General features: G+C 38.2%; 1 protein-coding gene across 4 annotated transcripts in view; it reads left to right on the top strand.

The window, feature by feature from the left end:
* Window positions 1-24,004, top strand: part of LOC111862331 — a 58,500-nt gene that overhangs the window by 2,160 nt on the left and 32,336 nt on the right. For 3 of the 4 annotated variants that reach the window (XM_023847629.2, XM_023847630.2, XM_023847627.2), the window contains exons 2-7: window positions 5,579-5,826; window positions 7,723-7,888; window positions 10,857-10,995; window positions 11,846-11,904; window positions 13,577-13,928; window positions 17,736-17,927. In XM_023847629.2, coding sequence (XP_023703397.1) covers window positions 5,606-5,826; window positions 7,723-7,888; window positions 10,857-10,995; window positions 11,846-11,904; window positions 13,577-13,928; window positions 17,736-17,927 — 1,129 coding nt within the window. In that variant the 5' untranslated portion in view covers window positions 5,579-5,605. Of the gene's footprint in view, window positions 1-5,553; window positions 5,827-7,722; window positions 7,889-10,856; window positions 10,996-11,845; window positions 11,905-13,576; window positions 13,929-17,735; window positions 17,928-24,004 lie in introns of all 4 variants that reach the window. The other variant, XM_023847628.2, reaches the window with a different exon arrangement.

Raw genomic sequence — 24,004 nt, 5'->3', positions numbered from 1 at the left:
TTGTCATATATTATATTTATTTCTTCTTTAACTTTGTCCAACCTTATAAGGTCATCTAGGGTGGATTATTTACATATTTTCTGTGCTGTATCGTTTTAGTTCATTGTTCTAAGATTGGTGAAGATATAAATTATTGCTGAGTTTTGTTAAAATTAATTAAAACTTTTTACTTTTTCAATTTGTATTGTACGTTGCTAATACTACATAGTTTCTTGAATTGTACTGTGGACTGTGTGTAGGGAGTCCTTAGGGGTTGTGTTTATGATGTTTATATTGTGTGGTTTTTGTGTTGGTGGTGGCAAGGAGAAATGTATTAGCCTTTCACAAATATGTTGTACTTTATTAGCAGTTTAGTGTGTCCCCCCCCCATCTTTGTTGAAGTTAATTAGAGATGATATATAAAGTGACGAACAAAATTATAAAAGTCATTGGGGTGATTTATATAATACACACTGTCTTTGATGGCTGTCTCTTATGACCAAACATTTTAGACTGCCACCAATACCATAACAAACTTGTCTGTTTAACTTATGCAAAAGTATTATTTTGCACATACTGCCATCATCTTTGCCAGGGCTGTCAAATTTCTAAGAACTGAGGCCCTGCATTGTATAACATGGTGAAGATGGAGCAATTTGGAAGCAAGAGAGATGATGTACTAGATATTCTGTGCATGCATTTCCCTCCATAATCAGTAGATAATGATGGCTTTTGATCAAAATGAAACTATTTTTGGCTGTCTGGAAATGGTCTATTGTTTCTGGATACACAGCGAGGTTTATAATGTGGTCTCAGCTATATCCAGGCAAGGCACATAAGCCAAGATATGGACAGCTTTATATTTTTGATTCTGCTGAAGCAACAGCAATACAGCTTGAAAACCAATCACATCTAGGCTGTATGACCAAAGTAATAAACAGTTCAACAAGATGCTGCAGCAAGTTAATCCACTTTGTGACTCATACAAATTAATGCATTGGAAGAACTGAAATATGTGAATAGATAAATAAAATGAGTTGGTATTTAAGTAGTAACATTAAAGATATGCTAGAATGGCATCTGTTATGCCAGGTACAGCTAATTGTACATAGCAATATTGTAACGAGAAGAGTGTGCAAAAGGAATGAGTCCAGTGTTTCTCTGTCTGAATGGGGAAGATGGCTGCTGGTGCCTTCATTGCAGTCACAGAAAATGACTCAGCATTATTGAGAATGTCAGAAAATGGGTTGAAAATTGTTGGAAGAATGGTGATATGAAGGAAGAAGAGAGAATGAATAATAATTTGGGTTTATCTTGATGGCACTGATTGAGTCTTTTAATGAAGAAGGAACTGCAACAGCAGTTGAAACTGAAATAGAAGCAACAAGTGAAGTTGTTACCAACATGGTCAGTTCAACTAATGCTGTAGATTGAACAGCTGACCTAACAATACAGAGCATTGAGCAGCTGTAAATACTAATGAGCAAAACATGAATTCTCATCTGTGTTTTGTAACTGCATTCATGTGTAGTGTGGTAATGTATATTGTTTTGCTGCTTCATAAGTCACTGTTACTTGAGCATATGTTAAAATTCACTCTTTTTCAAACAAAACTCAGTGATGCCATCAAGGTTGGAACTACTATTATTTCTTTTGACGGGGCCAAATGTGTGCTGCCCCTCTTCACGAGAATGGCAAGGCGGCATACATTCGGCCCCTATCACAAGAAATAATAAGAGGGACAACACGAACCTGCTTGGTTTACGAATTTCAGTAGTCTTAACATACCAGTTTAAATATTTTAGTGCATTGGAACAGCCGCTGTAGTTATAAAGACTTTAGATTTTGTACCCAGTTGTACATTACTCATATTAATATTTTATGTATACATTTTAACTTTCGGAACATGTATTGTAATAGTAGCTTCTAACAGTATTGATGTAAAGGTGGCCCTCTGATGATGGTCTCTGAAGACCGAAACATTTAAGGGCATAAATAATTGAAATAAGAAAAATCTTCACTAGTGACACTAGACGGAACTGTTTAACTTTTCTTGATATTATTAGTGTGATGGACCAGAATGAAACAAATCAAATACCGGAATAAATTTAACTATATTTCAAGTTTGTAAAATACTGAATTTCTCTCAGTTCTTGAGGCTTTGAATGTCTGAATTTGATTCAGTTTCAAGGCTGTCAGCTTGAGGTTTACATATCTTCTCTGCGTGGTTAACAGTTGTAATGCAAACTTAAAAAACGCAGGTTTTCTTCATGTGTGAGATAAGTATGTCTGTGACCTATTCTGAAGTATCTCATCTGGTTGAGGGTTTTCTTTCTTAACACTTTGCAGACCGGTGATTTAAATATTTAAATCACCCTGGGGAGCGGCATTTTTATACCTACTACCCTAACTTGTGCACTGTTCACTTTAAAATTTAATATAAAATCTCCTAATTAATTTTATGAACTAAAATTTTTGGAGAACACTTACCAATGCTGCTAGAAGTGCTTAAGTGTGTGATATTTCTGTTAACACTCCCCTTTGTGAAGTGGCATTACTCACTTGCAAATGTAGACAGTCATAGTCTTTTTTTGTGAACTGCGCAAACACGGCATTGCCTAGAAGGATGCTTCCCCTTGGCATGTTCACTCTTCACAATTTTCGCGAGTGTATGTTTCCGCTACATGAGGCCTGCGTGGGGTGGGAGTTGATGGGCTAGGTTGCACTAAGTCTGTCTGACTCTGGTTCTGCCCCCACCATCTGGTCTGTGGCCCAAGCCTTTGCCACATTCATCAGAAATGCTTTGTATTTCAATTTCAGATCAGGGTTTAGATTTTTGTAAAACAAAAATGAATTGAAAATGGCACAATTTATAAGACACAAGTCAATTTTCACTTTTATTATCTGTGGCCACAATTCTTTGTTGACCCCTGTCACTTCCACTGTCAGAGTCACTAATCACTACTCCTCCACAAGGCATGTCAGATAGCTCATCGGAAAACAAGTCAATCGCAACCGCTTTTGTCCTTGAAACATATTCGCCTCTACTAACTTCCTGCCTGGTACATAAACAGCTGGAAGGGGCAAAGTTTATTTTCTTTCGGAGTAGGGACCCTAGCCAGCCAGGTCAAGTTACTGAATACCTAGCATACATTTCGAAGATTTATTACGCAGTATTCATTGCAGTTGCGTGGCACCAGAGCAAGGTATAGTGTGTTACAACCTTACCTGTCCTAAAATCATGATATCATGCGACTGGTCTGCCATGTTTAAAAGCGAAAGCTTGATATCATGTGTCCGGTCCACAAAGTGTTAATGAAGCATGTCTAAGTACAAGACTGAAACTCAGTAATTTGACAATTTTGAACTCTGATCTTCACATGAGTGGTCACTTGTATTATGAATTCAAGTGTGGGAATATGATAATTGTTCTTCTAAGAATTACATGGAATAAAGGTATTTTGTACATTTGTGTCAAAAATTGCAAAGAAAATTGCCATAGGGCAGGACAATAATTTGGACTTTTTTTATCTTGTGCATTGAGAAAACTGTTTCTCAGAGTGTAACAAGATATACAAATGTAAGATTGTAAGATATACAAAGGTCAGATAAAAAGTAGTGGCAACACCTCTATAGTTCTGAAATGACTTTATTACCTGAGGTAAACACACTTACATTCCTTCAATATAATCACACCCCTTGTGTACCACCACCTGCCAAATTTGTGGAAGCTGTCATACACCATCAGTGCATCCACTTCTGTTGATGTCCAGCGGTGACCGCCCCACAGCACAAATAATCTCCTCTCTTGTGTTGTAACGTGTCCCTCGCAGTGGTTCTTTCATTTTGGCAAAGAGATCATAATCGCACGGACTCATATCAGGTGAGTATGGCGGATGTTGCAGTATCTCCCATCACCAGTGGCGAAGGAGATCCTTGACACCGTCACCTTGCATTGTCATGAAGGATGATGGGATTCATTGCCAACAAGTGTCGTTGCTTTATCCTGAGTGCTGGACGAAGATGATTACACAGGAAATTGCGGTAGTAGGCAGCGTTTACTGTCTGTCATTGAGGTACAGTGTGGTGCAGTATCACTCCATCAGTGCCGCAGTGAACATCGCCTTCACATTACTCTGTGTAGGGCGCACTTTCTTTGGACGAGGAGAGTCAGGATGCTTCCATTTATTTGATTGTCGTTTCAAGTGCGGTTCGTATGAGCAAGCCCAAGTTTCATCCAGAGTGATGATCCTTCCAAGGAAGTCATCACCTTCCCTCTGGTACCGGTCCAACAAGTCCTGTGCAATTGCATAACATGGCCATTGTTGCACCTTGGACATTGTATGGGGTACCCAACACCCTGCAATTTTGCAGTATCCAAGAATATCATGCAGCCTGTGGAGCACAGTTTTGTAACATACGCCTACCTCAGCAGCTAACTCCCGCACAGCCCATTGATAATCGACATCCAGCAAAGAAGCAAGAAGCTGAATTGTGTGGTTGTCAACATAGGGTCGTCCTGAACGCCAGCTGTCCTGAATGGCATCCCTCCCTTCACGGAACAATTTCACCCATTGCGCCATTATGCGATATGGCAAAGCAGCATCACCACATGCTTCTCGCAGTCCCCGATAACAGTTTTGTGCACTACGACCTCGTGCAACTTCAATTTTTTATCCAGGAGCTTTGTTCTTGTTTCGTAAACATGTTGTTAGGGTGCTTGAACTGGGCTCCTGCACTTCAAGACGATGCACAATGCAACTCAATGAAACACAACCAGAGCCACTCCCTGCACTACTTCAACTGAACTTCTTCTATCAGCTACAGATGGCGGTAGTGCCACCTGACCCACATCTTTCATGTTACAGCAGTGTTGCCACTACTTTTTTTCCAACCCTTGTATTTTGTTCCCTGTTCTGTTGTGATCCATTGATGACTCTAAGATGACAGTTCTGCTCTTCATTGTGATTTGTGAAACTGCAGTTACTGGAATTTACTCCGTTGATTCCTGCAGCCACAACTCTTTAGGGATTTCCTTCTTGGTCTTCAAATTTCCAACACAATTCAGGCCTCTTTCCTCTAATGTGTCTTAACAGTTTGGTCAAACTGAACCGAGTATTGGCTCTTATATCAGGAATCAGTCTTTAGGGATTTGCAGCCGCTTGTTCTCTCTCCTACTCCTCATTACTCTCCCCTCACCCTCCTCCCCTCTCCATTTTCAACATAATTTAGGTTCCTTCTCTTCAGTCGAAATCTGAACCAGATATTTTCTGTGATATTTGGAATCGGTCTTTAGGGATCATCATCCCCCCCTGGAGTTCCAGAATGGGTTTGACCCTTTCTCTTCTGCCGCTGTATCAGTTCAGTCGTCCTGAACCAAGTATTGGCTGTGATATTTGAGTTAAAATGAAGTTGCAGTGGCTAGAGAGGCAGTTAGCATCTTGTGTTGGTTTACTGAGTTTTTGATCAGAAAATGTAATTAGTAGAATTTGAAGCTAATCCTTGATGCTGCTGATAATGATGGACTGTCTAAAAGACTGTCATTTCATGTGGAATGAGCTGTGGGTGTTACAGGGAAGAGTGTTCTGCATATTTGCAGCTTTGTTAAGAAGACGCCATTGGCAGAATGAGTCGATCAGGTCGTAACTATGGCAAGAAGCCACCGGACATTGGGCTGCAGATGGAATGTCATGACGAAGCACTTACCCCAGAGCAGGTTTCAGCATACAACAAGGGAGAGAAGGAGTACAAGGAGGTGACAGCCAAGCTGGAACAGATGATGAAGAATCTTGGTGGCGAAATCATCGAGAAATCTGATTCGGTCTATGTTGTGCAAATGAATAACAGGTACAGTATTACTTATATATATATGTGTGTATGAGGTTGCTTTGTATATCTTTTGGCATAGAAGTAAACACAGAGAAAATTAAATATATGTTGCTGTCTCATCACCAAAATGCAGGGCAAAATCATGACATAAAGATAGCTAACAGATTCTTTGAAAATGAGGTACATTTTTTTTTTATTTTGATTCTTGTTAAAGTAAGTGGAGGTTGAATTCAGTTAATGCCTGCTACCATTCAGTCAACAATCTTTTATCTTCTCATCTGATGTCTAAAATCTTAAAAATTAGAATATATAGAACTATAATTATGCCTGTGCTGCTGTATGGGTGTGAAACTTAGTCTTTGACATTAATGGAGTATCATAAACTGAGGTGTTTGAGAACAGGGTGTTGAGGAGAATATTTGGACCAAAGTGAGATGAAGAGATGGAAGGTTGGAGCACACTGCATAATGAGGAGCTTCATAATTTGTGCTCTTCACCAATTATAACTAGAATTATCAAGTCAAGGGTGATGAGATGTGCAGGGAATGTATCACGAATGGGGAGAAGAGAAATATGTGTAGGATATTTGTGGGAAGGGCAGAAGGAAAGAGACCACTAGGAAGACCAAGGTGTAGGTATGTAGATAATATTAAAATTGATGCACAACTGGTGGCTTAAGAAGGGCTCAGCTCCATGTAGTTAGTTAGATGCACTCACAGTACACTGTTTAGTTTGGTTTCATGTGTCCAGCTTTTGCAGAAGGACTGTTAATGTACTATGTTGCACAAACTTTTTGAATTTTTTTGAGTATATAACTGATGTAAGATGCACCTTCAAATGTTTTGTTTTCTTGTGTCTAGTTTCTGAAGAAAGATTTTCAAGCCATGTAATGTTGCACAGACTGGTTTTGAATTTTGAAGTGTGGAAGTCACATATTAGACCAAATTATCACAGTACCCATTGCTGGCTCTAGTGTGCTGCCCATACTTCATGCTTAAGCAGTGTGCCATGAAGGTTTGTGAATGAATGGAAATAAAGTTGCATACAATCTCATCCTTGGCACTGGGTGTTGGTGAGTCATCACCTTCATGCACCATCTGCTTTACCCTTGGGGAAAGAACATCCAAGACTTCTTGGATATGAGGCTTGGGGAGAGCAGGTGCCTGAACTAAACAAGATTATACATTTTCATGCATCTTTGTGTTTAAAAAGTCTGATTCCATGATAATTTTGAACCATTCTCAGGTATAGACTCTGTTCTGTTTTGTTGAAGTATATAAACATGTGTCAAAAAGTGCAAGTGGTTTGTTTATCCACAAACTTCTTATTTATTAATGCAGCTGCTGTCTATAATGACATAAATTCTTTGAAGTTGTGAGTGTAAGAGCCTAAGTATTACTTTGTGAAAGGGAATGGAACCAGACACTTCACCATGTGGATCCCTGGGTGGGAGGTTGATGTGTGCTCAGTATAGAATCTGTTGGTACAAAATAAAAACTAACTGGCTGTAATGGTATTTTCTGTTATCTGTATCTGTTATCTTAACTGAACTTTTTTTCTAAATATATAAATATTCTTGTCGTAGCTCACAGGGAATGCATTACATCTGCTACAAAGATAATCTGGTTAATGCTGTGTAGGTAAACAATCGCTGTTAACTGTGAGAACATACATAGCATATAGATGCACTCTGTAGGCAGAATGCAGAGCTCTAATATATAAAAGCAGGTGATACATATAGAACTACTGGGCTTCGAGGTTTCTGAGGGGCTGGGAGCTGTGATGCTCTTAATTGAAGATCATATAAGGATATTTTCCCAGCTGCTAGAAATCCCAGTTTCACCCATATGTATAGAAAAAATACTGGTTGGATTCCTTGTTAGTCACACATATGTAACCTTGAATGCTCCTCAGCTCTCCTCCACCAGTCCCTGCTTTAACGGCAAGCACACCAAGCACAGGCAAGTCTGTGACATCTCCTGTGACACGCCAGTCTGCAGCCCTCATTGCTCAACCACCACCTTCAACCAATGCCATGGTACAGGCACTGCAGACAGCCACGGGTCCTGTCATTCTGCAGGTATCACATTGATACATAACTTGTTGCTTCCAAGGGATTTATGTTCCTTATAATTTACATTTTTGGAGAACATTTAGATGTATGAAGGATTAAGTATGAAGGCAGTTTCAGATATTTCATATTGATGAACTTAATGAATTTAAATTAGTGTTCAAATATTGTTAGCAAGTGAAATCTATCAGACTCTGATGGTCTGGGCCTGTAGATTTCATGGGGACAAGAATGCTTTCATAATTTTAGTTTGTAAACCTGGGGAATTAACAGCTTGCAAGACCAAGATGGAGAAGATACAGGTAGTGGTGTAGCTGAGGAAGGAAACCATGCAAGGATTGTGTCCATTGATATAAGCTTCGCTGAACCTACAGGTTAGTTGCAGTTTAGGGTTTGCAGCAGAATTAACACAGTTTTTTCATTAATAAATAATTTTGGTATGAAAATAAGGGCTGCTGAAAGGTTCAGCTAAATACATGTAGATGTAAACCTATGTGCTGTTTTAGTAACTCATGTTCCATCTGTCTCCCCTTCTCGTTTTAAAATTACCAGTATTCAGGCATAATTACATGAATCAGAATTTTTCCAATTACAAAATGAAGATGCTGATAATATGCAGCAATATGCTGTAATGTGTTACATAGCCAGAAGTTATAGTTTGTGTACTTCAAATAACTGTTGCTTTCCTGTTCTGAGAGTTGGTCCTGAATTTATTTTTAGTTTTTTTTTTGCCCACTATGTGTTGTACTGGATACACATCTTCAAGAGCAATTATGTGATTTCTTTTTATGTAGTCCAGGTTATAATCCTTAAGAAATACAGCTGATTTGCTTCTGTGCCACATGTATTACCTTACCAGTGGCTGCTGGTTCATGGTGTTCCTTGAAGCATCAGACTACCTTTCTAACTTCCAATAAGTAGCTCACATACATTATGTGCTTTGTAGCAGCTCAAATACTGGATAAGTGTGATATTTCTTTTGGTAAAAGGACCCATATCTGTAACTCAGTGTAAAGCAAGATGAATGTGGGAAGGTAGAGACTTGTGTTGTTACTGCATCAGTGGAGGCATTTAAATGTTATGATTTAGCTTATATTATGTATTGTGTAGTAGTGGTTTTAGAACTTATTAATTAAGAAACAAATGTTTTATGTTGCATATGTGAGTAAGATTTTAATGTGGAAGAATGTTTTAGAGAAAGCAGGTTTTGGAATGCCATGTGCATGCTCACTTTTCTAACACACTGATTTTTTTAAACACTTGTACTGTGACTGGTTTCAGAGGAAACCCCATAAATAGAATGTTAAGTTTGTGTAAATTTGAAGCTTACTAATTGGATCCTTTGTGATTTCTTGTTGATCAGCATTATACAGGGTGTTGAAAGTGATTACAGGCTTGAAGGGGGTATAGTGTAAAACACTCTGTATATGCAGTTCACGTCTCTCTCATGCATACTGCATATTGCTTTCTTTCACCATGATTTAATGACCTATGTTAGGCCTATGTAAAGAGTATAGTTTATGAAAAACTCATGATATAACTTTCTCATACATCTTACTGTCTTTTAGGTCCAAATGTTTCCCTCGGCTTTTTGTTCTCGGACAGTTTCAGTATGTATTATGTGTTTATTTAATGACACTTTCAGGTACTCATATTATGTGAGGTGGATTGATAGAGCCATTAGTGAATAATGAATTTAGAAGTATGTGGAAGAAAGGAATTGTAACATAATTTAATAAATTTCCCAGCAGGGACTGAAAATAGCATGTAAAACCTGTCAGAATAATGTTCTTGTGCCAACATTGGTACTGAAACCTTATTACGAATCAGTTCTAACCATTTGACTGTGATGTTATGTCGATTTTTTATCAACTGGTGAGTTTTGGTATATACTCCGTTCTACTGAAAGGCAAGAATAATGACTGTTTTCTGCATATGCTGAGATTTCATCACTGAAAACAATCTGGGCCATATGCTTTAGTTTTCTGGATATGCAGGAGAATTCAAAGCATACATTTTCTCTTTGAGTTTTTCTATGTGGATTGGTTTGATAAATTTCTTCTTCTAAGCATCCCCACAGCAAATTGAAATTTGTGTAAGATGTGGAATTTTTTATTCACTTTTTTGTTATTTAGTGTGTGCAGCTGTCTCTTCAGACAAATCCAAGTCTTGTCTGGGAAAAAATCAACATGAATCAGATCTGTTGCCTAAGTAGCCAGTCATTAGTCATCAAATGCTTGCGCCATATTGTGTTAGTTTTTCTTGGTGTGTAACAAAATTCTGCTTGATTGTCCGTTATAAAAGTGGGCGCGATAATAGATTTCTTACACACTTGTGGCAGTTGTTTTATTCAAAATATAGTAAGTTTGTGGATCTTATTGTAGTATTTTTATCTCCATGTATGATCTTGTGTTATAATTTGAGGAATACCTGTCAATTTTTACATAACTTGGATAGCAGTATGATCTAATTAGGATTTGATACCAATGACTCAACAGTATGTATTTCAGTCTATGTACATTTAATAGACAGTTGATGTAAAGTTTTTACCTTTGCTGAATATAAGGAATCTGCAAATTCATTTTCATCCTTTATCATATGAACTCCGTGGTTAGATTTATTTGTGTCTGTATGGATGTCTACAATATTTGTTGTATGTCAAGCTCATTGACTTTGTTTTCCATATATTTCCTGTTTTGTTCCTGCAAATTCTACTAGTATCATGTATGGCATTGTTCTGNTTGTCCAGTGATTGAGGCTAGCTCTTTCTAAGGGACCCAACTGAATAGGTGTTTTCCTTCACCTGAGGACGGAAACAGATCCAGTTTCCGAAACGTCGTGTTTTTATTTGTTATCTTAAAAACCAGGACGATGGATAAAGTCCAAAATCCCAACATATAAGAAAAAATAATAATTAGCAATTCTAGAACAAACCAGTTAAATGTATTTGATTATGAACTTGGTTGCATGTTTGCAGGGTTCACCTCAGACACAAGGGGTGATGACAAGAGCATCTGCTGGAAATGCCCTACACTCACCAGGAACTTACCAGCTGGTGATGGACCCACGACTTGGACTTATTGTGGGTACTGTAACCTCACCACAGGCTACACCAGGTGTGTTTGGAAAGATGGGGGCAGTTGGTGTGCTTCCCATTAGTTACTTGGATGTATTTCTACATCTGGAGTTTGTTGTATGTCACTGATGCTCTCTGTAAAAATGTCTTATAACCTCTTCATTATATTTTGCTGGGGGGGGTGGCAAACTAGGGCTGCACCATTCTTTGCAAACTGGATTACTTTTGGTATTAGTTTTCACAGAAAGGTTGAGAAAGAAAGTTTAGGCAAAAGTTACAAAATGTTTGCAGGTCTTTGAACATTTCTCCCACATTTCCTGAGATTTCTGAATCCTGGGAACCATGTCTCAGTATTTTTCAGGCAGAAATGTTTGTGCTGGGGGCAGGACTTGAAACCATGATTTTGAAAACTGATGTCATAGGAGTAGTCTTTAATGACAGAGTCCTTAGTGACCATTGTGTCTTGTGGCATGGCAGGTCTGTATAATGTTTTAAAATTATTTTCAATGGTGTAAATGGTTTTTAGAGCAGTTGCAATATTGTAGTAATGATATGTAGAGAAGCACATCCAGGTTCCATGGTCACATAGGAAATTTCCAGGATGTTGCATGCTACAGGTACCCTTGGTGAAGGAAAATGTCCTGAATGCTGCAAAATGTGCTCCTCCTTGGTTGAAAATGGCACCAAAACTGGTAGGCAAAAGTTCAGTGCTTTTAGTTACTTGAGTCAAAAGCTGAATGTTGTGCTTTCAGTTTTCAAGCATGTGAAGGAGTTGGTGTGTAGTAGCAATCATCTTTTCTGTGTATCATTGGGTGGTTAGGAATTAAATCCTTTTGTAAACTTTTGTTCTTTATCCAAATCAGGCATGTATGTACTGGTATTTGTTGCAGGCACACCTGTTATCCAGAATACTACCAGTCTCGCCAAAACTACAACATTAGTGAGTAGTGTAAGTTTCTCATGATTTACTTAAAACATTGTGGTTAGTAGCAAGTAGAATGTGCTAATTATTATTGAGTGTGATAAAAATAAAGGGAAAAGAACTTACACATTATATGAGGACCTTATGTTAAGTGGTTCTAGTGTTACTCCCACCTAACGAGTTTACTTCATGCCAGGATGTGTGTCATCAGGTGATGAGCTTTTGTCATTGTATATGTAAATGTCATAAGTCTCCTTCAGATGTCACTCAGATGCAAAGAAACTTTAAGTATATCTTTTTGAAGCTTAAAATCAAATCATATGACAATTGTTGATTGTTTCTTAATCATTATTTTCCATTTCTCTTTCGAATGTAGGAGTTCAAAATTAAGTATTTATGGGAAAATTGTTGGCCCAGCAAATACAGTTCAACCACAATATAATGAGAATTTATAAAATTCATGAAGCACTCAAAGTAATAAGTACTTATAATATCTGGAAGTGGCTGAAATACATAATCTGAAGCCCAGCTTCAAATTATACATATTACTGTATGGCACTAAAATTTAAAGAATAATGAAACACTGCAATGTTTATTTTTTTCAGTGCATTTGCAACTAAAACTTGTGAAAATATCAGTATTAGCTTCATCAGAATTGTCTGTCTGCATGTAACAACTCAAAATGGATTTTCACAAAACTTCATATTTGAGGGTTTTGCTAAAATATTTAACGTATTTCATTTTTTGTTCAAATCCGACTTTGACAAAGGACACTGCCAGAATGTCTTTCTGTGCGCAGCTAATGCTTAAATCACATGAACTTGTTTAACATTTATCAGAATTGAAATTGTTTTGAACAATTGAAACAGTTCATGTCCATTATATTTTCGCTGTAAGTTGAAAGATTTTTGAGGTAGTGAAACAAAATGGTTTATATGCTGTCTGCAGGTAATAATTAAACAAACATGTCAGAATTGTTATGTTGTGTGAACATTTCATAAATTTCTTGAAGTTGTTTTCATGTAAACATATAACGAAGAATAATTCCAAGATTCACAATATCTGTAGTATTATCTCAACTGAGAAGTTAAGGATTTTCTCATGCTTACACTGCCTCCTCTTGTACTTGCAGTTATTGGCTGATGTTTTTCAGCCATGAGTTAGAGTGGCTTCATGTGCCAAGTACTTAACTGCATCAATGTAAAAAAAAACCTCTGTTTACTCTCCTCATATGCTGGAACACAGTCTGTTCTATCTCAAGCAGGAGACAGGTGCAGGATGTGGTTTAATGATACCATTATGGATTACAAGCTGTCAGTAGGTTGGGAAGCAAACTTGCAATTACAGTTCATGAAAAAATTTATGGCTAGCTAGAGGTCACTTGTGGTAATGGTACCCTCATTTTATATGAGGCTTTTACGTGTATGTAACGTACTCACAGTCATGATTTTTTCTCATTACAGTGAAGTTCTAGTTATAGGACATATTCATTGTGTTGCCAGCATAAAATCCTAGTATATGGACAGGCACTTAAAGAATTAAAATTGTAATATAATAAGTGGATGTATTCAACGAAAGGGGTGGTGTATAATATGTGTAAGTAATTTTTTACAGTCGTTATTGATTTTAATCATCAGCATTGGAAGGTTAAAGTTGGGAAATGCATGCTTCATTCTAAATCACTTGCCAATTGTTGCAGGCACAAAACATCCAGACCCGCTCAACTGTGCATACTCGCACCAACAGTATGAGGATGCAGACAAATACAACGCCCAGTACCCAGGTTCCTGCCGGACAGCCTCCAGCAAAATTGCATGTGGTGTCTACTGCTTTGCCAACAGCAGCATCCACTCCCACAATACCAAGCCTTAGGATCAAGCCCCCAAAACCACCTCCAAACCAAAAAGGCACCAATGTCAAAAGTCCTGCCACAGCCAGCAAGGTCTCACCAGCTTCCAGTTCTAATGCAAGGCCCACTGAAAGCAACAGTGTTGGTGGACTGTCAACAGGCCCAGGCAGTAAACCTTGGAGACCCACAACCACAGGCACAGGTTGGTAGTACTGTTCTGCTGGGTTTGCAGGCTCAGGTGTTTGACAAAGAAGTGAAGAGTTTAAAAAACTATTTGTACCAAATCTGAGTGCCTACTAAGAAACATGTCTGCATATAGAAAGTTGTTGTACTGCTATCTCTACCACTCCCAAATTCACGTTAACTGTAGTATTGCTTCATGGTGTACTACCGATCTCAGTTTATAGTAAGTTTGTCATAAGTTAATACCCAATGAATATGAACATTCAAGCTTCCAAACTAGGGGCCCTTAAGATGAACCCCCAAAATCAAAATGTTGATTTACTTGAAAACAGCTCTGTGATTTTGATGATTTGTGGAGACCATCTACATAAATAAAAGTGCATAGTTGGTATTTTCAGGAAAATAATAGTAAATGCAGTAGACGCCCAAATAAATAGTGTTGGTTTTGTCAGAGCTTGCTTTGCCAGTTTGACAAATTTCACTGTTTGGTGTTCAGAACCCAACAGTGGTCTGCTGAGTAACCGTTCATTTAATTTCCAAGGTGACATATTCATTGTCAGTGCTATATGAGACGATGTGCAGTGTTTGTACTGATTTTCATTTTTGGAGGGGTTTGTACATCTATAGATTGTAAGCTGCCTATGGCGATTATAGCATGAATTTCTCATACTGTCATGAATTGTCATTATAATGGATGTCAGCTGTATATAAAGACTTCCATTCATTGCATGACAGATGGGTAACAAATTTGGAAGTTTGGTACCCAGACCATTTTATGTACATGTTTTTTGCAATTTTGGTATTCCATAACTATAAAATAATGTCATGTACCTGTGTAGTTCCAGTCTTCAGTATTCTTCTGTAATTGTAAATGTAAGTCCTGCTGTTAAAATATTATGTTTTGCTCTTGCCATATTCTTAATTATATCTGAAGCAATAGAAGAGTGAGAGAGTCCACTGAATTCAAATTTAGTCTTTATGCTTAAGAAGTTTTTGGTAGCAGGTGTCTTTAAACATTCTAAAGGGTTCTGACGATGGTGGATGATACACAGAATTACTAGGTTTTTAGACTTTCTCCATCGTCCAGAATTGTAGATAACAGAGGACATGACATTTTGGAAACTGGATCTGTTTCCATCTTCAGGTGAGAAAGGAAGGCACCTACTCAGTTTGGCCCCTCAGAAAGGGGCCCAACTGAGTACCAGTGATTGAGATTAGCTCTTTCTAAGGGGCCCTACTGAGTAGGTGCCTTCGTTTCTCACCTGAAGACTGAAACAGATCCAGTTTCTGAAACGTGTCGTCTATTACCTAGAATTCCAGATGATGGGAACAATTCCAGAAACCCAGTAGTACTGTGTCTTTAACCTTTAAGAGCCTAGCGACACTGTATGGAGACCTTAAAGTGCAGCTGAATGGCTGTGCGACACCGAATGGGTACGCGCAGTCCACGCGTGTGCACAGTGTTTTAAAATCTAATTTTAAGATAGAAATTCTTGTTCTACTTACATTATTTTTGGGCACCAGCTAGAAATTCTTGTTCTACTTACATTATTTTTGGGCACCAGCTTTATAAGTAGACAGTCTTCCCTCCTGTGTCATCTAACTGAATATTGCCTTCGTGTTGGAAACATCTGGAAATGCAGAGTCCGACGTTGCACTTCATGCACTTTGTCCGGATGTAACTCCGTTTCCCATGCGAAGAGCCCACACGACACCTCAGTCTCTTATTAGAGAAAGTCGGCCAATGATGTCGAGTGGCCTCCTCTAATCGAGATATCGCCGATGACACAGCAGGAGGTCGACCCATTCACTTTTCTTCAGTCGAAATTGTCTTCGTTGAAAATCGTCAGGCAAGCCCTTCTGATTAGGTCTGACTGTCCCACAGCACATTATGTCCTTTGTCATCAGTTTGTCAAACAAGTCTTGTGATGAAAAGAAATTGTCCATGTACAGTTTGTGACATACACCCTCAGTACATCTGCATAGGTCCCTAACTGTAGCACGTGTCTCTGTCATGTCTTGGTCGGCATGTGTCCTGTCTTTTCCTATGTAAACTTTCATGTTATAAGTATACCCAGCAGCGTCACAAATTTTGAAGATTTTGATTCCGACACATTTGTGTTTCTTAGGAATGTACTGCCTAAAAACCTCCCTCCCTTTTAATTTAACAATTATCTCCTCTATAGCCAAATGTTCAGAAGGGTTATAATATTTTTCATATGCATCATTGAGAGTGTCGAAGATGGTCCGAATTTTCCATAGTTGGCATTCCTGTCAGTTTCTGTATTGTTGTCTGCAAAATGAAGAAAAAGAAGAATGTGTAGAAAATGGTCCCGTTTCATTGTGTTAGAGTAGAAAGGCGTGGAAAATTGTTCTGTAGTTGACCAGTAGTCCTTTAGTCTATCTCTAATGTCATGTCCCATTTGGATGATTATTCCTAGAAACAGAAACATCTCGGAATTGGTCATGTCAGGCCCCAGAAAAGGTCCGTCTTGAAGTCTGTCTATGTACTGGTGGTAGTACCTGTTCATCCCTTTCACCAGCAGACGGATAATCTCTGTGAAGTAGAGCATGAAAATGCTGAAAGGGGTGGAATCCTTATTTACGTGTGGAGCTTCATTGATATTTAACCCCACAGCTCCACCGGAATAATTATTCACACCCCTCCTGCCATGCTGGTCTGGTGGTACCCAGGTTGCCAACGAAGATGATGGGTCTTCGTCGACTTTGGTTTCTGAGCCCCTTGCTTCCTCGCTACTCTCAGAGTCGTTTGTACCGCAGTCTGAATCGGTGTCATTTATCAGCTGAATCTCAATTTCGGCTTCTTCCATGCAAAATGAGGCCATTGTGGATAGTTGAAATTGTGATGTTTTATACACAACACAGTGCACTAGTCTTGAATGTTTTGGCAGTGTGGGGCTATTCCTAGAACAGTACCTCTGTGTGGGTAGTCCAAAATATACACAGTCAAAGTTTCTGAAGGACAAAATACGATAAGACTTTGCCCATACTCATGCATACGGAAAGGTTCCGACATGACTGGAGAATGTGCAATACAAACATAAATTTCCACCCCTTTTGCCAGATAAGACACAGTAAGACAGGATGTCAGCAGCATGCATTTATACTGCAGAAACGTTTTGTACAGAAACTGTATGCAAATTTCTGGACAGATGCTCGAAATTGGGAAAAAATTTCTTTTTGGAATCAGTGTAACAATTTTTACAAATTTTAAAATCGGTAAATTACACTATCTGATTCTATATTCTTTCTAGATAAAAGCAGCGTTTATTTCATCCATTTATCACAAAAATTGTAGAAATCACAGCATTTTCAGTAACATGCTTACAATTTTTAATATTCTACAGTGGCGGGCATTTAAATTAACTCCGGCATGCTGCCATTACCAGAATATAAATGGCCCCTCTCTTAAAGGTTTTTTAACAAAGTTCTGCTTTATGTTCCATGTCTGCTCAACCTTCAGTCTTGGAAGTCATATTTTACTATTGTCACAAATATCCCACGTATCCATCTACCAAATTCTGTTTTGTAAAAATATAACTTTAGGAAGTCATACTTTTTCTTACATTTTGAAGTGAATTTTTCTCATTTATCATTCACTTCATTGATCCCAAGTCAGTGTCTGTTAAATTATCTCCATTTAAGATTTTGCTCACTTTAGTGTTCCGATCCACTGATCCCCAAAGAAACCAAAAATGGTGGGTTTGCTGTGTTTAGTCATGTTCATGATTGATGTGTTGTGAATCTTCCTGTCCAGTTTCCAGTTTATGAGCATTTTAAGCTAAGCTTTATTGGCATGTTGCAGTAAATGCTCCTGTGGTAGACCTGACTGATGATGATGGGAAACCATCTAGTACAAACGTGGCTGATTCCAGAGAGGTAACATTCAACAAACTCTCAGGCAAGACATTCCCATCCCTTGTGGTCGTGGCACGTCCACACCTTCGTATCAAGGATATGGCCCAGGGAACTGTGAGTCAGGAAAGAGCAGCTCTAGGTGAGTTTTTTTGTAAATCAAAGTAATTGCTCTGATCTCCAGTATCCTGCTATCTGCAGCTTCATGACTATGACCATAACCATGACCTTCTCCAAGTACATGGCTGCTGTTATGGTATGAAGGCTACCCAGTTGTGTCGGGAATGGCCGAGTCTCTCACCTGGCACAAGCAGTTCATGTTCTGTGCTGATGGGTCTGTTGATTCAGGTAATTTCAGGTTACTCCAGTTTCTGCTTCCATTTTCTTATTCATCCAGCAGCCATACTAGGGTTTCAAGGTGTAGTTACTGAAATAATGAAGTTAAGTAACCAGCTGATTTATTACGAAACTCAATGTCGTAGCATGTTGTGAATGTACGCTACAGTGAGCTGAAGGAATGTGTTAATTAAAGTGCAGTCTCTTTCAATTTGTGTAAGCACTTGTTACATTCAAGTACCATGCTTGTGTGAAATTATTTATGTAAAAGTGATGCTTCATATAACTCAGTTGTTTTTGGAGCTTAAGAAATTTTGTTCACTGAAATGTAATTGCTGTAAAGTTCACTGGGAAATTTCATGTGTCAGTAGTGTATTGTCATGGTACTCTTGTTCCAGTGAGTATTGGTTTGTATGTAGACAACAGTAATTTCCAGCTATGTTGGTGTGGAGTGTGTGTTGAAAATTTCAGAAAGACTCTCTCCATCATGAGGGGGTTCATGTGAGGACCTGTCATATTTGGAAGCTGTGTGTGTACACAGGGTAAGCTTTCTGCTACCACAGGATATACCACAAAGTGAACAGTGGTTGGAATGTGCAATATGTATGGGGGCAGCTGACAGATCGCTCTGTGTATAAAGTTAGTGTTTGGATATGACATGTCATTCCCTAATGAGGGAGACTAGAGATGCTCTGAAATGTTGGTGAACAGACTCCATGTTGATATAGCTGATTGCCTGAGGAGCTATCATTGTATACTATCTCTGTGAAAATGTCAAATCTTACAACAGTAATATGGTTTTAATGGACTGGAGAATGAAACATATAGAATTAGACAGCTGATGATGTAGAACATCACAGAAACTACCAGTATGTGTTGCTGTCATGCTAGTACCAAAACAGACGCTGGAAAAATGGGCAAACACACTCTGAGTTGAGAGCAAACAACAGAAATAGTCTTGGACAAAATTATAAAAACCGTGGCTGCAAAGGATAAAGTAAAACAGGTGTGGGATTTATGGTGGACAAAGTGTATTTTTGTATTGAAAGAAGAAGGCAGTGATATATTTTGCTGTTGAGGCACGAGTTTTGGGTGCATTACAACGTATGTATGCTGCAGAGGCAGCAGCAGTGTAGAATTGAGCTACTTGAGCCTTTAAATTATCCTTAATCTTGAACATTTTCAGATGTTCACATTAGTGATTTAAGACAGCCATGTGATATTCATGTGTGTCTGACATTTTGAAATTCGTATCATGCAAAACATTACTAAACTGAAGCATGTGCTAGCACATGAACATTTATCAAACAGAATTAAGTAAGAAGTGGAATCTATTATAGAAAACTTTGTTTTTGAAAACTATAAATGATGGAAAATGTGTATTCAGAAACATCATTTGTATGCCTTTAAGCAGAAAAGAATGCTGCTAAGGAGGGAAGCAGCAGAAGATTGTAAGGAGAGAGTGTCTTCATGTTCCAGAATTGAAGTCAGTTTCAGTTGCAGCTTTGTAGTGGATGAGTTGGTGCATTTGGCCTGGAGTATGGATACACCATTTTGTACAAGAAATGGAGAATAAGCTTCACAGCAGAGAGAAAGAAAGGAATGGACGACTATGCAAAGCACGTCTAGCATTCCGTGCTGAGTCCATGGACATGTCCCTTTTGGTTGCAGGAAGGCGTGCCAGGGACAAACGTGGGCATAAAGGAGCAATCGTTCCGAGAAATATCTCCTCAGTGAGTGAAGCAAATCAGTCGTATTCAGAAGCAAATACAGACAGAAGAAGAAGAACAAAAGTGCAATTGAAACAGGAGCCAAGACCTCTGCATTTGCAGCTGGAAGAGGTGAATGAGCCAGAAAGTAGTGCCATAAAAGTGTTTGACTGTCAATCTGCAAGTTGACTGAATAGTCCTAAAAAGAAACATGCAAGTGTGTTGTTGAACTGATTGGCCCTCAAACTGTGCATTTTGAAAAGGAGGCAGGATGGCAAGAAAGAAGATGGATCAGAGAGAAAGGGACTCTGCAGGCTACAAAACGAAAACTGCAGAAACATAGTCTGGAATCAGGTGAACAGAAAGCTGAAAGATTGGAAAAGAAAGATAAAAGAATTCTGAAGAAGGATGGCATGAGTTCTACTGAGCCACCGGCATTGTACTTGAAAAAGAGAGCAAGAAAGTCAAGGAAACGATCAAAGTAAATTGATACATAATTGATTATAAGTGATTTGGTGTCATAAAGATTGAAGAATGTGTTACTGTCACAGGAGGAGTTCCAGTAGCAGTATAGCTGGGAAATCATGAGAATAAGAGAGAGGAATTTGAGAAAGAGTGTCCCACAGAATTGGAATCAAACCCAGAATGTAGGAAGTTTTTCCATCTGAATGATACCTAGGTACAGGAGCTTTCTTTTCTGTGGGTTTTTTAAATGCTATTTATCATTTAAATTCATCACAAAATATAATGGTTATCTCACTACGAGGACACTAACAGTTTACTGCATCGATTTTAATTTTCCATTTTCTGATACTATTAGATCATTTCATTTATGTGTTCTTCAAACACCTCTGCAAGTAGGACTATCAGCAAGGCATTGCATGCTTATTAAGATCTGTGTTTAGATCTAAATGTGGAATTTTCTGCTTGCAGGCTGAAAACCTCACCTCTGCCAAAGATAATAATGCTTTGGGAGTGTGAATAATATGAAGGTCCTCATTTTTTGAGACATAGGGCCCCCTCTACTAAACACCATTCTCATGGTGGCAAGAGAGTATGCCCTACAGTTGTCTCTTCTTCGGAAGTTGATGCCATTGCCAAGGCTATTAGAGACCAGAAGGATATATGCAGGCCATATCTTAAGACCCTAACAAAAACATACACTCTTGTAGTATGCCAAATGTGGAAGCAGACATTTCTTTTTACTTCAGAGTACTATGTTGGGTGCAACAGGCGTTACTTACATTTTATGTAATGCCATATGTTGTGTATTTGGCAGTTAAAGGAGATTATAATGATATTTTATTCTTTGTATGGGTTCTTTATATGAAGTGAAAAAGAAGGCTTATCTTTCATTAGATTAACAAAATTTTGTATGCAGTATCCTTATCAAACCTCGGTAAAATACCATATCATCTTGCGAATTAATGGCTAATAACACTGATATATGTAAATCAGCTTTACTAATATCTTTGTTAAAATATGCACCAGATTGTTTCAGAGTTTCTTTGTTATTAATGAGGAATACTTTATGTTTGTACAGAAATATATATTCTTGAATATCCACTGAATTTAAAAACTGATCCCAGAATATTTGTAGACCCCAAGAAGATATGGCGTTAAGAGCCATTTTTTAACAAATTTCATGTAAAGCATGCTTCCCTTCTTTTAATTTGAGTGAACAGTGGAAGGGTGATAGTAAACATGTTTATTGTTATTCTATACATTTGATTTTTGAAGACATCTTTTCGTTTCTTTTTCACTTATGTTATTTGTTCATCACTTTTCCTATTTAACCCATTAAGTTTGAAAATGTCCTGCAGATGAACATATATGAATTATTTATTTAACATTTGAGTGCATTGACAGTAACTTAATGTGTGCCTCTCCTCACCATAGTTTTATCCTACAAGGGCCAAGAGTAAAAAATCTCCCTTTGTAACAAGAGTTGTTTTGTCTGACAGCATGTGACATTGGTTGGTATTTTATCTAAACTACATAACCAGGAAACAGATGGGACCTTTTTTTCTGTACATTCCAAGTTCATATTTTGTATGCATTATTTACCCATGAACTCTGACAACATAAAATGGCAGCTAGGCGCTGTAGAAAATGAAGGTGACACAAGGTTAATATGACTGATACATTTGTTAGTAGTATTCTGTATGCATTCCTTCGGTGATTTCTCATCCAGAAACTCACAAAGTGTACCTATTTGTACATAATGCATTTAAGTTGCCACAAGCCACTGAATTTCCATTGATATGCTAAAAACAAAATGCAAATGAGTGTTAGCCATGGCTAGAAAATGTTATGCAGTGTTAGAGGAGCACTTTCTATGACATACCCCCTTGTAGAATTAGCGTGTGTTTGCGGTTGCTTGTATGTTTCAGTTTACATTTACATTTACATTTATTTTCACTTCATGGATCCAATCATCTCCCCATAGGGCTGGATATAAAACATGTCACATATTACAAATTCATGATGACTACACATCATTTGTCCTTTGTCCAATAAAATGTATAATCAGGCCTCTCACAGATAGCTCAAGTTGTCAGGACAACACACATGGGTTGTGGAAAAACCACTGTCAAATTCACGCCTTTCCATTCCACACACACGCGCGCGCGCTCTCTCTCTCTCTCTCTCCCTCTCCCTCTCTCTCTCTGGCAAGCAGTATCATTAAAACAGTTGCATTGTAAAATATTAAAATTCATAACAAAACCAGACATCATACATACTATCCAGCCACTGCACTGGTGAAGCTGTCCTGTGCTTTTAAGAGTTATGTCTTCTGGGATATAATGCCATGTAGTCTGCTGAAAGTCAGCTGACATTTTGGAGGAACTTTGCAGCTGCTATCTTCAGCATTGAAGCACAAGCCAAGAAACCAGCATGAAGCAGGCAAGCATGCATGCTGCTTCTAGCTCACAGTGAGACTCAACTAAACTGTGTGGGTCTACTCGCCTCAGCCACTTTCCTTACTGTAAAACTCCATGAACATACACTCAACTGTCGATTATCCAGGATAATGGTGGGGATGGAAATCATGATTAATCGAAAACCCGGTTAAGACAAATTTTATTAAAAGTAGTACTGTAATGCTGTACCTTCATAATGCTATAGTCCTACCTGTATTTAAATTTATTCAACCTCATTTTTATGTCATCTCATGGCCTATTTAATACTTTTTCTTACATTACACTGAAGTATGAATTAGTTATTTCAATCACAGTGTTCAACAACATCCAACACTTTTTACGGATATTCACACTTAACACTTAAAAAAAATTTAATATTGTCGTTTGCTTATTCACGTAATTTTCCTTTCTACGGATATCCACATGAAGCCTATGTAATATTGCCTTGTCACTTAATAAACTGTTTTCTTCACTCTCAAGATAGTCTAGTAAGGATTCCAAATGATTAAGAGCAGCACCATGTGATACTTTCTTACTGGCAGCACTGTCCACCTCTTCCTTATTCTCACTTTCTTCCCCCTCTTCTGGCTGCACCCCCACTGAACTTACGATTTCGTCACTGCTTAACATTTCGAAGCCCGGCTTACATGAGTCACAGTCAGACCACTCATATATTTTCCTTGTTGACTTCTTCACCACCATGACTTTGGTTAGCCAATTTTGTCAATACTATGGCTATCTCATTTTCACTGAATCCAGTGAATCCATGGATTTCATCATATTCATTAGTGATGAAAGGCATCAGTTTCTTCCATGAATCTTTCAATGCAGATGGCTTTACTGTATCCCACGCTGTTGAAATCTCGTATATGGCATCTAACATTGAAAAAGACTTCCAGAAACACGTCAGATCATTGCCCTCATCGATGTACTTTTGTAGCAGATTTGATCTGTAGATTCTCTTCATACTTGAGATAACTCCTTGATCCATTGGTCAGATAAGTGCAGTAACATTAGGAGGAAAATATTTCTATCATCTGACCTCAGGAGACTTTCGTTAGGATGTGAGGGCGCATTGTCAATGAGGAACACAGCTTTCTCAGGTAGGCCTTGGGATTTTAGATGGTCACGAACTTGAGGCACAAATTTAAAGTCAAACCATTCTTTAAACATCGCTCTATTCATCCAAGCTCCTTTCTGATTAAAATAATGGATAGGCAGACTTGAAGCTACTGTTCCTTTAAAAGAGC

Source organism: Cryptotermes secundus, unplaced genomic scaffold (genome assembly GCF_002891405.2).
Source record: "Cryptotermes secundus unplaced genomic scaffold, Csec_1.0 scaffold408, whole genome shotgun sequence".
Taxonomy (NCBI): Eukaryota; Metazoa; Arthropoda; class Insecta; order Blattodea; family Kalotermitidae; genus Cryptotermes; species Cryptotermes secundus.
Note: the sequence above shows the minus strand (reverse complement) of the source record. Positions and strands in the feature narration are given on the sequence as shown.